Source organism: Ipomoea nil, unplaced genomic scaffold (genome assembly GCF_001879475.1).
Source record: "Ipomoea nil cultivar Tokyo-kokei standard unplaced genomic scaffold, Asagao_1.1 scaffold3069, whole genome shotgun sequence".
Classification (NCBI taxonomy): Eukaryota; Viridiplantae; Streptophyta; class Magnoliopsida; order Solanales; family Convolvulaceae; genus Ipomoea; species Ipomoea nil.
Genome location: NW_017619497.1, coordinates 4,931,248 through 4,947,559, shown reverse-complemented (window position 1 = coordinate 4,947,559; position 16,312 = coordinate 4,931,248). Strand labels below are relative to the sequence as shown.

General features: G+C 35.9%; 3 protein-coding genes across 3 annotated transcripts; all 3 read right to left on the bottom strand.

Annotated features, from left to right (window-relative positions):
- Nucleotides 1–2,383: 2,383 nt before the first annotated feature.
- Nucleotides 2,384–4,115, bottom strand: LOC109165421 (anthocyanidin 3-O-glucosyltransferase 2-like). The gene is made up of 2 exons (XM_019314167.1): nt 2,584–4,115; nt 2,384–2,536 (listed from the first exon to the last, which is right to left on the bottom strand). Exons 1-2 carry the CDS (start codon nt 3,993–3,995, stop codon nt 2,533–2,535), a joined length of 1,416 nt encoding a protein of 471 aa, XP_019169712.1. The 5' UTR covers nt 3,996–4,115; the 3' UTR covers nt 2,384–2,532.
- Nucleotides 4,116–7,663: 3,548 nt separating this feature from the next.
- Nucleotides 7,664–10,521, bottom strand: LOC109165426 (haloacid dehalogenase-like hydrolase domain-containing protein 3). Its single transcript, XM_019314175.1, has 4 exons — nt 10,375–10,521; nt 8,835–9,207; nt 8,503–8,709; nt 7,664–8,072 (listed from the first exon to the last, which is right to left on the bottom strand). Exons 2-4 carry the CDS (start codon nt 9,090–9,092, stop codon nt 7,776–7,778), a joined length of 762 nt encoding a protein of 253 aa, XP_019169720.1. The 5' UTR covers nt 9,093–9,207; nt 10,375–10,521; the 3' UTR covers nt 7,664–7,775.
- Nucleotides 10,522–12,520: 1,999 nt separating this feature from the next.
- On the bottom strand, nt 12,521–15,298 carry LOC109165425 (mitochondrial amidoxime reducing component 2-like). Its single transcript, XM_019314174.1, has 8 exons — nt 15,178–15,298; nt 14,181–14,330; nt 13,800–13,976; nt 13,617–13,705; nt 13,453–13,517; nt 13,193–13,295; nt 12,848–12,958; nt 12,521–12,752 (listed from the first exon to the last, which is right to left on the bottom strand). Exons 1-8 carry the CDS (start codon nt 15,281–15,283, stop codon nt 12,627–12,629), a joined length of 927 nt encoding a protein of 308 aa, XP_019169719.1. The 5' UTR covers nt 15,284–15,298; the 3' UTR covers nt 12,521–12,626.
- Nucleotides 15,299–16,312: the final 1,014 nt, after the last annotated feature.

Below are 16,312 nucleotides of genomic sequence, written 5' to 3'. Positions count from 1 at the left end.
TATTATCACTTAAATATATTATTCTTGTTGGTGTAATTGATCCTAGAAATCCAAAATAACCTCTCACATGAGCTTTTAATTGAATATATATGTAGCAATATAATAAATATAATAATTTTAACATGAAAATCCGAAAGGAAAAACATGTCTTTTAATATATGGATCTTTCATGGCAAGAAGAAAGAGGGCAATTTATATCGTGCACTACGGTGCACATATTAATGTGCGTCCAGTCACAAAATGTGTGTGTTTCAATTGCTGACGTCATTTTGTCCGTCCAAATGGCCCGTACCCCATTATGTATATTCAGTTAAAAGTTTTTTTTTTGTATTTTGTTATGAGTTTCTGTGTATTTAGTTAAGAGTTTATGTAATTATGTGTATTCAGTTAAGAGTTTCTTTGTATTATGTATCATGTTAGATTATGTGTATTCAGTTATGAGTTTCTGTGTATTCAGTTATGAGTTTCTGTGCATTCTGTTATTAGTTTATCTGTATTCAAAACAATATTTTTTTATTTTTTTTTTTTTTACAGTGCACCAAAACGACGTCGTTTGGATAGGACAGGGCGCATAATACATTGTGCACCCTGGTGCACGATATAACGACTGAAGAAAGAGAGACTAGACAATTATTTCCTTAAAAAAGGACAAGGTAGTGGAGAAAAAAGCCCAAAGAATAAAAATAAGGATTTACGTACTCTTCTTACAAACATTATTACATGGTCCATATAGATGTGTGGATCATAAATAAAAAATATGAGTTAATACTCAAAATCGTCCTCGACTATAATGATTTTTTTCAATTTCGTCCTAAACGACTTTGGTGACCTAATATCGTCCAAGACTTTTGTGTTTCGCTCAATTTAGTCCTCCATTTGTTATTTCGTCAAATTGGTGTTAAATAAAGGGACAATTCAGTAACGTCAATATTGATCTCTCTTTACTTTCAACTTGTGAAGTGCGAAATTCCTCTTTCTTGTACGAATTACGCCTAGAATTACTCCCGGACCTGCAAATCAAATTTTATATTCGCAGTTTTAGGAGTAATTCTGGGAGTAATTTGTAAAAAAAAAAAGGATTTCGCAGTTCACATGTCTATGAGTAAAGAGATGCCAATATTAAAATTACTGAATTGTCTATTTATTTAACACCAAATGGACAGAATAACAAATGGGGGATTAAATTGAGCAAAAACACAAAAGTCTGGAACTAAATTGAGTGAAACACAAAAGTCTGGGACGGTATTAGGTCACCAAAGTCGTTTAGGACGAAATTGAGAAAAACCACTATAGTCGAGGACGATTTTGGGTATTAACTCTAAAAAATATTTTTAATATATTAAAAGTATATTATTTGAAAGCAAATTATTTAAATATTGAAAATATATATATATTTTTACACATTATTAAATAATGTACTTTTAATATATTATAAATGTACCTTTATTTTGATCCACACAACTCTCTGAACTATGATTGACATAATAATTTGCCATTTACGAAATAGAACATAAGGAATATCTCGCTACCTGCCAAATGACTCTGATCTGCCCAACAATATAATTTTATTTTCCAATAAATATCATATCAAAATGAGTGGGGCCCAAAAATGATATTTTCTTTTGAAAAAAATGATATTAATTGTTCACTATCACATGCCACATTTTCCCATCGTATTCACTTTCATGCATCGCCATAGCTCCATGAATTACCCTAATCTTCATGTCATTAACCTGAGTAAATGTCACTTTCAATTATTCTAAACCTCTACCAAAAGTTAAATCTTCTCCTTAATAAATCATTTAAGAAAATGTAAATCATAGTAATTCAATGACTTAGCAGACATGACTAAATGATGGTGTGCACAAGGGATTTACCTACTTTGAATATAATCTCACACTGCCGTTGTCAAAGTTCAAACATTGATCTCATATCTCAAATACTATCTACTAAACTATTGAGCTAAGCCCGTGTAGACTTCAATTATTCTAAACTATTACAATTCATAATTTAAAAAAGATCTTGTTATACTTTCTTACATTTACCATGAACTTGCACAAACTCATTCCATGATGAGAAAATTTACGGTAAGTTAAAGTTAAAAATAAAATTGAAAAAAAAAGAGAGAAGAAAAACTAGCTACACAAAAATGGTCACGTCAAGATACAAAAATTGTGTGATTTTTGTAGGGTGAGAAATTTTTTCTTTTGAAAAAACTTTATATTATTTTAGTGTGTAATATATATGCTTTTTCAACCATAATAAAAAAAATTTAATTTGTAAGAGAAGAGCTAATATTGTAATAATTGGGATAATTCAACATAAAATTTGTCCATTCAAAATAGTCAAGAGTTAAAAGGACCAAACAGTAAACACGATAATCAAAATTAAAATTATCCTTTTCTATTATTAAATTCGTAAAACTAAATAGATATGACAAATGGGTCGGCAAACAAGACGTACACGATTCGGAAAGAAGATTCTTGTGAAATACTGAAATTGGACCATTGAGCTTTGACTTTATCATTTTCATTAAGCATTATTTAACATTAAATATTTGTTTTCAAAAAAAAAAAACATTAAATATTTAAATCCTCAATCAATTTGCCTAAGGAAACCGCAGACGATCCATTCTTCATCCAAACTCTCTTGCACATTTCACTGTATTCTTTAACCTTTTCTCTCACTTCATCATCACCGTCCATCAGCTTTCTCACTCCTCTCTCAACATCCTCAGCAGACACCAACGTGATCCCATCCTTGTAGTCAAACGTTATCTCCACAGCCAATCCCAATTCCTTAACCATCTGAAACGCATTCAGATGTTGCTCCGCGTATATAGGCCACGTGCCGATGGGTACACCGTGGCACAACGCTTCCAAAATCGAGTTCCATCCACAGTGTGACACGAACCCTCCGATCGCTTTGTGGGCCAGGATTGTCACCTGTGGGACCCACCCGCACACCATTCCTTTGCCCTTGGTCCGATCTGAAAATCCTGGTGGCAAGACGTGGTCTAGATCGGTGTAGTCGTTTGGGAGGTCTAGTTTGGACTTGGGCGGTTCCCGGATGGACCACAAGAACCGATACCCAGCTCGTTCTAACCCGGTGGCTATCTCCCTAATTTGGGCCGGGTTCAGGCTACCCATGCTCCCGGTTGTCAGGAAAACCACTGACGATGACAGTTGATTGTCGAGCCACTTCATGACCAATTCGTGGTTCCACGAATCCGGGTGCCATCGAGCCGGCCCTTCCCGGTCCACCACCGGTCCAATAGGATAAACCGGTCCTACATCATTCCCGCCAAACATCGATCCCAGACAATAACTCTCCAGTTCCTTGAACGTGTTCACGACCACACCCCGTGTTTCTCGGTATCTCTTGGCGTGTTGCAGGAACGGCAGATAGGTATCTTCATGTCTCTTCGACATGAAAGGGGGGAAAGACTCGACCGGAACCGGGTTTTCGAAACCCGGAATAACGTACTCCTTAGCCGCGTCCCCGAATTCGCTATTCTTCGGAACTTGAGCATCCAGGGTCGGGATATGAAGCATGAAACTCAAGAAACTGGCCGGAGATGCAAAGTAAAGATAGCAAGGGATATCGAGTTCCTCTGCGACATCTATGAAAGAAGTACAAAACATGTCAACGAAAAACCCGGCGATCCGAACATCATCATCGGACTTAAGTTTAGTCAGCGCACGTCTCACGTGCGGCTCGTGGTTCTCTATCCAGATAGATAAGAAGCTTATGGTGGATCGGTTCTGGTCCGGGGACGGCGGCTCCGCCGCGGGGAGGCTGAGAAATTCGAGGTTTCCGTCGGAGGCGAGCGAGTCAATGTATGATTGGATCAAGGGTCTTTGAGGCATGTTGATGAGAAGTACAGTAACTGAAAGGTTTTGGTTTTGGTGCGATAAGAGTTTAGAAAACTCGACAACGGGAACGAGGTTTCCGATGGTTGGTGTTGAGACGAAGACAACCTTAGCTTGCTTCATGATTGCCTTTTTTTTTTTTTTTTTTAATTTATTTTTTGAATCTGTGGGTGTGGGTTAGGATGAAGACGACGATCGAAAGCATATAAAAGTACGTAGCACATGCACCGATGGATCATGGATTGCCGTAAGAATTTTTAAATTAATTTATGGCAAAAATAAAGTCATCATGCATGACGCAAAGTTGAATGTACGATGTGACTAGGTGTCTATGTTTGCACAACGTTTTTCTTAATTGGACGTTTGTACCACCAATAGTTAGGCACTATGTGACCACTATGCTTAGGGATGTTCAATTGGTTAACCATTCGGTTAACTAAACTGTTTTAACCGAAATTTTAAAATCTTTAATCGTTAAAGGAATCGAAGTTTGTGTTACTGAATTAACTGAATTGGAATTTTTTTTTGATTAATCAGTCGGTTAACCGATTAACCAAATTTTTTAAAGTTAAAATTTAAAATCTTAAAAATAACACTTAAAATAATAAATTTAATTAAAATAATACATATCATAATAAATTCATAACAAAATATAAAAAATACAATACCGTAACAACACTATAAACATATTAAATTTAAATATTTAATACATTATATATATATATTAAAAAGTTCGGTTAACCGTTCGGTTAACTGACACTTTCGAACCTAATTAACCGTTAACCGAACTGTAGAAAAATCTTTAACCATTAACCGAACCGAAAAATTTCGGTTAAAAAACGGTTAACCGAACTTTGTCGGTTCGGTCGGTCAACCGAAAATTATCCGAAGTTTGCGCATCCCTAATGCATGTGACCATGTGTCTATGTTTGCGCCTGTATGAGCAGCTCAATCGGTCACAGGGATGAAGTTTGGAAACAATAATCTGGGATCAAGTCTCATCAGCAGTAGTTGGCTCTTTGTGCACAATAAGTAAATGTCTAATATCTGTGTTCAGTTGAGTTACCATAATTTATATTCTCGGCGGGGCGTGGGCACCCAACAATAGTTAGGCACATATTGACTCAAGGAGAGGAGTGACTTTCTCCGATTCCGGAGAGTTAGTTCTTTCTGTCATTTGTGGAGTTTATACAATAGTTGCAACTTCAAGGCCTCAATGTATCTTTCCTTTATTGCAATGTATTTTTCAATTCGTTCCTCTAGTACTGATATTCCTTCGTTGATTTATTTATTTCTTCTTTTTTTCTTTTTTTTTTTTTTTTTTTTTTTTTTTTTTGGTTGTAAAAGTACAATGCAATTGATGGCAATGTAGTAATATTCATTTATTTTTTCACTCAATATAAAGATAACCCTATCAAGCCCACCTCCCATGCCAACCCTGTCAATGGCAATAAAGGAAGCATTAACGTGACTAAAGGAGCGTAGTATGAATAACTACATGTTCGTCATGTCAAAAGGTCAGCGAATTATGTAGCTCATGTGCTTGCACGAGTGACTGGTTCTAACTCTGTCCATGGGGTTTGGGAACATATCCCGCCTCCTTGTATTTCAGATTTGATGGTTATTTAATATATGAGTTGTCTTATTTTCAAAAAAAAAATATATATAAAGATAACCTTAAAATCAAAATCTTCAAGAAGATTGAGAGAGTTATTATGTGAAATGGTTTGCATTGTGGGGTAAGTAATTTTTTTGTTTGTCAACAAAATTGTTAAATAGCACTCTCTATTTTTTTTTTTTTCTTCCTTCAACTACCCACACTGTCATATATATACATGCTAAACACACGGTAGAAGGCCTTCACATCCCAGGACTTTTCATATGCTATGACCCTTCACATCCCAGGACTTTCCATATGCTATGACCCTTCACATCCCTAACTTATTCACTTCTAACACTCCCCCTCAAGCTGGGGCATAAATATCAATCATGCCCAACTTGTTACAAATATATCACATGAGCCATAAGACTTCACATCTAGAGTCATAACCTTCGAGATCAACACTCATGTCTCGAACCACTTGATTAATCTTCAAACCATGTTGTGCCAAATCAGTCCACAACTCAACTTGTTGCACCAACAAAGCTTCCACGAAGCCAAAACCAGGCCAAACATCACAGCGCACCTGCCACTCACACCCCACACTGTTATCAACACTGCCTAACACCACAGTGCTCCTGCCTCTCGCACCACAAATCATTATTAGTGCTGCCCAACTCTAGTATTTTCCTGTTTTCCTGGTGCATACTCACAAATTGGTTCATCCCGAACCAATTCTTCTTCAGCCATCGGCTTTCCATAACTGTCGTGGCATATGCCAGGTCCGCATCCCTCCTGGCACCCGTGCTGCCCATCACTGCAGCACCCCAGACTCAACTCATACCAAAATATGAGACGACTAATCCTATGACCCATAGCCCAAACAACATATAAACTAAACTATATATAACAAACCCACAAAATAAAACAACTCAAAACGCCCAACATAAAATAACACCACGTCTGTCTTCACCAACCAAAGTTTCTCTCACTCTATGGAGACCTGGGCCCGATCACCACGGCACCACTCCATATCAACGATTACACTAGGATGGAATAAACAACCGACACAGACTTGGAGAACACCAAAAAACCTCTCACTCTTCACCTAAGTCGACTCTCCTCTTCACGGCAAAACTCCCGATGTGGTCGCCGTCGCAAAAGGTTGCCGGAAAAAGTCTCGCGCCGGGGAGCTCCGGTCAACGGCGACGCGTCTCCGCTTCCTCCGGTGGCGCCGCCTCCTTGCGCCGATTAATGCCCACTAGACTTTGATACCATGTCAAATAATAGCACTCTCTACTATTTCTTTTTTCTTCTTCCTTCAACTAAACACACTGTCATATATATACATGCTAAACACACTATAGAAGGCCATTCACATTCAAGAACTTTTCATATGCTATAACCCTTCACATCCCTAACCTATTCACTTCTAACCATCACAGATTCTGCCATATATATACATGCTAAACACACTATAGAAGGCCATTCACATTCAAGAACTTTTCATATGCTATAACCCTTCACATCCCTAACCTATTCACTTCTAACCATCACAGATTTTAGGAAAACAAGTATATTTTTCTTTATATCAATAATTAGAGAAATTTTTTACACGTATATTTTTTATATTCATACGTATGAAGATTTAGTAAATTTAAGCTATTATTATATCTACCATATTTGTTTTTACCAAGTACCAAAAAAAAAAAAAAAAAAAAAAAAAAAAGAGTACCTAGAATTATGAGTTAATGTTTAGACATTACAATTGGTTTCATAACTGTCAAAATAAATTGATAAATTCTAGCTAAAATTTGTTTTTAAATGACACAACTTAACTTAAGAAAAAAAATAAGAATTATTCATGATTGAAATATAGAAATACATTTTATAGTATTGGATATCATATTGAATCTATCAAACTAATACCTATATAATCCAAATACAGAATATGCACATTTAGGACTTATTTAAAAAAAAAAAAAAAAAACAGAAGACTATTTGTGATAGTTTTAGAGAAATTGGAGGACTTATTGTGGTAGGCTTGTAAATTGAGGATCAAAGCTGGTAGCATCTCAAACTCAAATGATTATTATTGGTAGCTTTTAGAGAAGTTGAATGACTTAACATTACTAGTTGCCAGGAAAAGCAATATGCAAGAGAAACAGTTTAAGCAAATCATCAAGAACCCATGTGTACTTGAACCAAATTCATTAACAAATGTCTGTCTATTCATTTTCTTTTCTCAGTGCAAATACAGCATAAAACCAGATATAAATTAGAACAACAATATAACTAATTACTCAGGAATGCAATTGTTGAGAAGTAAGCCATTCTTTTGCTGCTACCAGATCAGGCAGCACTATGGCTCCAGATTTCTTCCAATTTTCAGCATCAGCTGTCTTGAACCTGTCAAGCAATATTGCATGCATCCCCACACTCGTAGCCGGTACGAAATCTTTTCGCATGCTGTCCCCGATGTGCAGAACTTCTTCGGGCGCGACGTTTCCAGCTCTCTCCAACGCAATCCGATAGATCTTCGGGTCTGGCTTTTCTACACCTTCTAGCCCAGAGAATACGCCAAAATCCCACTCCGATCCCTGAATTCACGCCATACATTATAACCAAGCATTGCCACTACTATTTGAGTGAAATTAGGAGTTTTTCGCACTTTTGGTCCCACAACTATAGTGGCACTATCAGGATTGATACACGACTTTCAAACCTTGTAATCTCGGTCCACGACTATTGTCTTTTTTGCAAAAATGGTCATTCCGCCCCATTTTCCGTCAATTTCTCACCAGAGTAAGAACCATTTCCGACCAAAACGGGCCAGAACATGGGCCGGAAGGACCATTTTTGCAAAAAAAAACAATAGTCGTGGACCGATATTGCAAGGTTTGAAAGTCGTGGATCAATCTCGATAATGCCACTATGGTCGTGGGACCAAAAGTGCGAAAAACTCGTGAAATTAGTAATGTATTTGACTTCGATCTGCTTGTGTTAGAATATTAAGTGAAGCATGTTCACCTGATTCAAACCGAGCGCTGGGAGGATTACATCCTGATACCGATACTCAGCGTTGCTGACAAGCCCGACTGTAACCCCTGTAGAACGAAGCCACCTTAGGAACGGTTGGGCATCTGGGAAAATAGTGTACGGTGCAGAGGAACCAAACGTTGCATATATGCGTCTAAAGATCTTTTCAAAAGTCTCCTCGTCATAATCATATCCAGCCTGTCAACAATGGATTATACAAAGCGTTATTAAGTCAGCTATCCAAGATTATAAACTTGCAACTAAAGCATCAGTCTAATGACCAATTTGAGAAACAGGACATAGAGTTATTATGCGATGTCTACCTTCACAAATGAATCTCGCACACAAGTCTTCCACCAGATAATGTTCGGGATCTTTTCTGCAAACCCGAAGCATGGATGTTTTCTTGCCATGTCTGTATAAGCGAGTTTAAAGCCCTCGTGCACTCTTTTGTAGTCGGGGCATGGAAGTCCCACGGCTTTGGCTGCCATGCAATAGTAGTCACCTAGCTCTCCTTTGTAAGCGATCAGTGTACCAGTAACATCGAGTGTGACACAACGTAACCTTTTCAGCATAGACATGGTAAAGATGTTGGAACTCTCGAGCTTCTGGTGCCCAAATTCTGAACTATATTTGAGACTCAACAAAACCTTGTGTTAGGGTGAGGATAGCGGCTTTATCAGCACCCCAACCGCTCTGCACAAATATTTATATACGGCATTGTTGTTAGCAAATATCAATTGAAATGACTAAATAATAAAACAGGCTCTAAATAACATTATGACAAAATACTATGTGGTCCTAAACAGGCTCCAAATAACACGATGCCTCCTAACACAAAAACAGCCTTTTTCTTCTAATCTAAATAAGGATGGAAGTTCAAGTTCAACTCCCAACGGGAGTGGCCTATTGGCCTTCTTGGTTTGAGCCGGTCAGCTATGGGCAACTTAGGCTGGTTTACCTCTGCTGGTTAGGGCCACAAGGCAGAGGTGGCTGCGGGTTTCCATCATCACCCGAAAATAAGGATGGAAGTTTTGCAATTCGAAGATATACCGCTATCCCGCTTTTCTTTAAGCTTATTTGATAACATTCAGTCATACTTACAAGGATCAAGACACATTAGTGAAAACCAAACAAGACAACCTGAATGACTATCACTAAGCTTCCAAATCTTCCTAATCAGATACTCCATAACTTCTGGGTAATGTGTATTCTAATTCACTCATTAAAAGCATCCAATAATGAGACATGAACACTAAACAAGATGCAGTAACTTGAGAAGAACTGAGGAAGGAGGAAAGTAGAGCATCATATAGATGTAAATTATTATATCCTTTAGTATTACAACCGAGAAAACAAGTCTAAATTGTTCTTGTGTAAGGATGAACATATAATAAGAATGCCAATGCCTAACTCCAGAACATAATATACAAGAGGAAAAATAAATTTAAAAAAAAAAAAAAAAAAAAAAAAACTTTTCTTGTTAAACATCAAGAGTATAAATCTTGCTATTCCTCAAAACAAAACCTCAAAAAGTTATAGTGCATCTCAAATCAACAGAATTTCCAATAACGTTTTTCAGGTGAAATCTAAAGATAGTTTTTAAGTAACCATTCCATCTAAGCAGAAATCACAATACTTCAAAAACTAAAACCGAAAAGAACTGGATTATAAAAAGAACAACAGAAATGCAGATTAACTTACATAAAAGTGGAGTCACTATATGCTTAAATCTCACCATGATCCAAGAAAAAAAAAAAAAAAAACAAACAAACAAACAATCAAGACAGCAAAAGATCCAATTTTGAAATTAAAAAAAAAAAATCGAAAAATTGGCATGCCCAGAATGGAATTGAAGAATACCCAGAAGCCGAAACGAGTACCAATCACTGTTGCGTCGCACAAAAAGCCATTTTTTCTGTGAAAAGCTTGATTTTTTGGACACCGTATATACATTCACAAGTTCACAGAGAGAAGAAATCCTAGCATGTATTTATTTATTATTATAATTATTTATAGCATTCCCAGGGAGGCAAGGAGCCAAGGACTACTTTAAAAAATAAAAATAAAAAAAGGAAAAATAACCATTATATTGTACAATTAATTATAATAATTTGTAAAGAGCTATATTTGCTATGAAGTCCCTTGTGCCTGAAAAAGATTTTCAATTTTATTTATCAACATCGATTTTAATAATACAATACAATCATATTCCATATTTAAGTATATGGTATACCTGATTATATCATATACTATTATTCGATATCAATAATATTTCATACCGATAAATGAAATTGACTCTAAAAAAATTATAAAAGAAAAAAATGTTCAATATAAATAAATGAGAAAAAAACTTACTATATTTGATAAAATTATTTTGGAATTACAAACTCAGTATGTAAATGAGACAAAAGGCGTCTCCATAACCGATAATAATTTGAAGTTTATAACTGATAAATAAAATTGACTCAAAGATAATTATAAAATGGAAAAATGCTTAATGTAAATAAAAATAAATGAGAGAAAAACTTACTATATTAGGTAAAATTACTTTGGAGTCACAAATTCAGTATGTAAATGAGATAAAAGACGTCCCACAAGATAATAATCGACTTATTTATACAAGAAGCAATCTTATTGTTCTTTTAGTGTTTTAGATGTTTCCCTAGCGAAGTGGGTGCTTGTAGCGATTATAAAAACTATCGATTGGCTTCGTTTTTTTAATCCAACCCTTTCTTATTGGTTTGTCTGGTTCGAACTTTGAGTATCTTTGGCCTCAACTTTTTAGGTCGAGTATAATATATCTATCAATATCTAATTTAAAAATAAAGTGGATGGAGGGTGTAACACTCTAACCCCAATCAAGATGGCTAAGGATACAAATTTGTAACTACAATGTCATGAGTTTTAATCTCAACCCTCTTAATTTGAACCAGTCAACTATAGACAACCTATACTAATTTATTTCCTTATAGTCTTTTGTCGACTAAGACCCCAATGTGTAATTTATACAGTACACACTTCCAGTAGTAAAAAAAAAAAAAAGAAGGATGGAGGATTGTGACTTAAGTTTGATGATGAGAGTCATGATTCATGAATGAATCAAAGAAAAATAAGGTACGGAATGAAATACATTGATGAGGTGAAGGACACACATGTAATTTCGGGAAAAAAAAAACACGAACCACGGATACCCAGAAAACCAGGGATGAACGCCTGCGGATTTGTATGTCTAAACAAATGGGTAATAAATACTAAGTAGTTTTGAGCATCTTGTTTTCATAGATTTTGGATTTCCTCAAACCCCCCACCCCCACCCCCATCCAACTTTTTAAATCTCCTCTTACACAAAATATGTTAATACTTATACTGCCCTCGAGATTATATATTTCTATTAAGTAACTTATATTAATTTAGATAAAATTAAAAAAAATTAATTTCTAAGAGTAATTAATATATCAATAAAAACAGAGTGTATACTACAATTCTCCCTCTATCTCTCTCTCTCTTTTTTTTTTATTATTATTTTTTTTTTTATAAATTCTATTCACTCAAGGGGTGAAATGCTTGGCATATTCTTTTCTGCTTTAAAAGGCGTTTCCCCACTCTTTTTACATCTTGTTAAAAGAAAGGTACAATTTCAAAGATTTTTTTTCCTAATTTTGTTATCAGGACATTTTAACATTTAATTTCTAAATATTATTGTTGTCACATTTGGTATACAACATTCATTTTTTGTCACATTTGATAATATCAATTAAATCAATAGCTAAAAATAATTGAAATGCATCACATTTCAAGTTTGGACGGCGAGGGAAAGCCTACAACCCTTTCAATAATTATAAGAAAGTAAATCAACATAGGTTACTTATAACTGACCGGCTCAAACTAAGGGAACAAAAATCCAAACTCCTGGCCTTGTAATTATTATTGAATAACAATTAACAACAATGTTCCATGTTTTCAAAAACAACAACTAACAATGTTCCATTGTTCCATATACTTATATATAAAGATAGATAATTAACAGATTATTTCCATGTATAATAATTACGAAAATTATTACACCCATTTCCTCCATGAATGTTGTTCATCAAACTAAAAGAGTTTGGAGTTCAGACTGAAACATGAGCATAGGAAGACACCATCTTGAGGACATCAACACTGTCTCCCACTCTAATGCTTTTCTTCTTTTCTTCATCACTGCACTCTGTGCACACAACATACTGTCCAAAGTATATCTGCAAATTTATTATTGCACCTACCAGTTTATGCTAACAAAATAGACATCATCCAAAAACGCTCGTTAACTTTGAAAGTTTTCGTAATCCCTTACCCTTCCAAGCGGCTTCATTTCTGGATGCAAGACTTTGTTCGAGCGAAACTTTGAAAGGGTTTCAAGTGGCTCTGGGCCTAGTGCTGCTGTTTCTGGATGAACTCTTGTTACCTGAAGTAGAATTAACTATCAGCTTAGACTTTTAGTTAAAATGGAGCACATGCTTCAATTTGGTATCAGAGCCAACCCCATGACCTTGTTGAGCATATATATAATATATAAACATAAATGTGTAATCCAAACTATCAACTTAGCCTTTTAATTGAGATGGAGCACATGCTTCAATTCATTTACATTAATCATCGAGATTCCAGGGGAGAATATGCAGAGGAAACAAGCTTTTACCTTACAGCGGTAACATAGTTGAGTGCTATGAAATGTTAATCCATTTATCTCAATCTCCTTCCACAAATCTTCAGCGTATGCTTCACAGCCCTCGACAACAATGCTGTGGGGAAGTTTCCAAAGCATCAAAGATTAAAAACACAGTTGTAAATTTGTAATAAGACCTTAGTTCAAATAGAGGAATCGCAGTGTAATAAGTAAGCTATTGGTCGATTATCTTTAGTCTATTAGAACAATAAAGTTGGTGTAAGAGAAGATACTTCGGTCTGAAGCGCATGATTGAAACAGGCTCCTCGAGCTGCTCATTTAATGCATCCAGCGATTTCTGACAACAATAGCGAAAAGAAGGACAAAGCAGAATATGGTGGTAAGACCTTAGTTCAAAGAAAATGGAAAATTTCTTTGAAGGACCGACTAGTCTAACCTGGGATACCAGGAGATATGGATACTCAGCACTAAACTTAATATGATAGCCCGAGACATAACTGGGGTTCGCAGACCTGTTCTCTGTTGCTGCATTAGCATAAAAGAGAGAACGACCATTAGATGTGCACATTTATCAGAGTAGAAGATTTAGGATGTTCAATAAGTGAGTGTAGTGTGTTACCTTCATTAAAACGCACAAGCCGGCAAGGTTTGCCAAGAAACTTGGTGAACCACTCCGATGCTTGATCTCCCTCGTCTAACGCAGAGCCAGACCACTCCATCAAGGAGACACCATTGCTTATGGCAGACGGTGCAACCAATGGGAGCTTCAGCACATCCATCCCCGGGGCCTTAATCACTGTTGAAGTAAACTATTAACCGTTAATAAAAACATTTCATTTGAAGCAATTTTACTACCAAACTATTATTTTCACCAACGTTTATTTAACTATGTTTAGATACAAACTGCTCATACTAGTCCAACAAGAACATAAAACGAAGCACATTACTTTCACCAACGTTTTCCCTATGAAATGATTAGTATATTTCAAATGAGATTTACCTAAAAACGAGCCCTTTTTGGGTTCCCAGCCCTCTGTGAATGCCTCGTGAGGCAGTTCTGGTTCAACCAAAGTAAGTGATGGTTCAACATATTGAGTACATGCTCTTCCTCTTGCATTCACAACCATCCATTCGCGATCCCACCGGAACCCTGATTGCAGACAAGATCTTAAGAGGCATTTCACGTTTTATCCATGATAATCAAACAAAGTTTTCACCTTTTCACAAGCAATAGTTATACTATTCTCATTAGTTACACAATAAACAAGATGAGATTTTTTATATACTTTCCCACAAAGGCCAAATCCCTTAGGACTGTGGAGTGATATGATTATGGTGACTTAACGACCCATTAAGTGGAAAGACCACGTGCTCACAAAGAATCACCCAAAAGAGGGTGAAACTCTCACGCTGCAACTGTCAGGCTCGCTATTGCATCTTACCCACAATCTGACACTGTGAGTTTGTCTATATATGGATTAGGAATATGAGTTTGTCTCATACTAGGAGTAGGAGTGAAACGGGTAGACCCAGGGATTAGATGCCTATAAATATATTGATTGTATCCTAAGGGGTTGGGTCACCACTATCACCATTACTATGACTATGAATATAAGAATTGTTTTTGCCGAACCTAGTAAATCTTGTCTTCTTTACGCTATTTGGCCATTATTATTTTTCTTGTTCCTGTTAATCTCAACAGACACCTAGAAATCAACTAAGCTATCCGTGCGAATGAGGATTAGTCTGAGTATGACAAGGACTTGCTTACTACAGTTAGGACACCTCTGACCAAAAAAAAAAACAGTAGAAACTGAACATCATTTCAACTCTTGGGGACCATTTGATCTATTTTCACCATTAGGATTCACTGTTTAGCATACTATTCTGGGGCATGCAGCCATACATACATTCAGTTTGAAGTGGTGCCACCATTGATGCATGCACGGCGAACATGAATTGAATTGAAAGAAGAAAAAGATAAAAAAAAAATATACCAGTGGAAGTAAGGGCTGCTTCAGGAACAGAGATCCCACGGCAAGATTTGAGAGGGTATATCCACATTGATGACACTTTTGCTTCTGCTGCTTCACATTCCCCCATTCTTTCTTTCTTTCTTTCTGGGTTTCTAATTAAGGCTTCAATTCATGTCACACAGACACTTTGGTCGGTGCTACCTAAGAAATAGGCAAAAATAATTCGACAACAAACATAATATATTAAATAAACAAATGCAAATGATGCACAGAGCACGGGTGGATAAAATTGTTTTATATCCACTTGTGCACAGGTGCATCATATATGGCAAATTCTTCCACATAATTTTAGCCACTTGCAGATCTTACTTTGACCGAGACACATGATCTACCATATTAAGATTGCCTGCATCCATAAAAAATGGCTTTTGGGTGACCCGCTATTACATCAAATGTCACCATAATTACTTCTACTTAAGTTCGAATATACCATCTCCCACATAAGAGAACAATTTAGTATCAATGGACCACAAGATTCTTGGTATCATCTATACCCATTTGAGTTTAAAAAATAGAGATGAGAATGCTAGTAAGAAGTCTTTACTCCACATTAGAAAGTGTGTGTTAGCACTAATATATATACAATTATGTTTTTAGATGAGTTTAAATTCTATAAAGTAGAGACTCTCTCCTCCTCCTGCTGCTGCTGTAGAAGAGAAAAAAGAGGAGCCTGCAGAAGAGTCCGACGACGACTTGGGCTTCAGCTTCAGCTTGTTTGATTAATTCCTATGATGTTGGCTATGTTGCTTTCATGGTTTTTGAATGTTTTCTATGTTGATGTTTCACCAAAGACAGCCATTGTTTACTCCTTTGACCCGAGTTTTTGAAATTTTATGTTCTCATACTCCAAACTTCAATTTGTAGTGAATTTTCTTGTATCAACTTCTCCTTTTCATTTTTTAATGACCAATATTACCTGGTAGTTAGGTTATAGTCAATTTTGACTTATTTGATTACTATTAACTATTTCATTTGGTTAAACAATCAATATTAGTGTTTGATTAATTAATTTTTTGAAACAACTTATTATTCTAAAATACTAAAATTTAAAAAGTTGCTCAAAATTGTTTTTCTGATAAGTTTTTTTTTTTTTTTT

Bases quoted from the DNA above. Each gene is read 5' to 3' on its own strand.
- LOC109165421 (XM_019314167.1), bottom strand. From the start codon at position 3,995: ATGAAGCAAGCTAAGGTTGTCTTCGTCTCAACACCAACCATCGGAAAC.
- LOC109165426 (XM_019314175.1), bottom strand. From the start codon at position 9,092: ATGTCTATGCTGAAAAGGTTACGTTGTGTCACACTCGATGTTACTGGT. The intron at 8,710-8,834 runs GTAGACATCGCA...CATTGTTGACAG, and splicing joins TGCGAGATTCATTTGTGAAG to GCTGGATATGATTATGACGA. The intron at 8,073-8,502 runs GTGAACATGCTT...GCGTGAATTCAG, and splicing joins CAGCGCTCGGTTTGAATCAG to GGATCGGAGTGGGATTTTGG.
- LOC109165425 (XM_019314174.1), bottom strand. From the start codon at position 15,283: ATGGGGGAATGTGAAGCAGCAGAAGCAAAAGTGTCATCAATGTGGATA. The intron at 13,706-13,799 runs GTAACACACTAC...ATGCTAATGCAG, and splicing joins GCTTGTGCGTTTTAATGAAG to CAACAGAGAACAGGTCTGCG. The intron at 12,753-12,847 runs GTAAGGGATTAC...ATAAATTTGCAG, and splicing joins AAATGAAGCCGCTTGGAAGG to ATATACTTTGGACAGTATGT.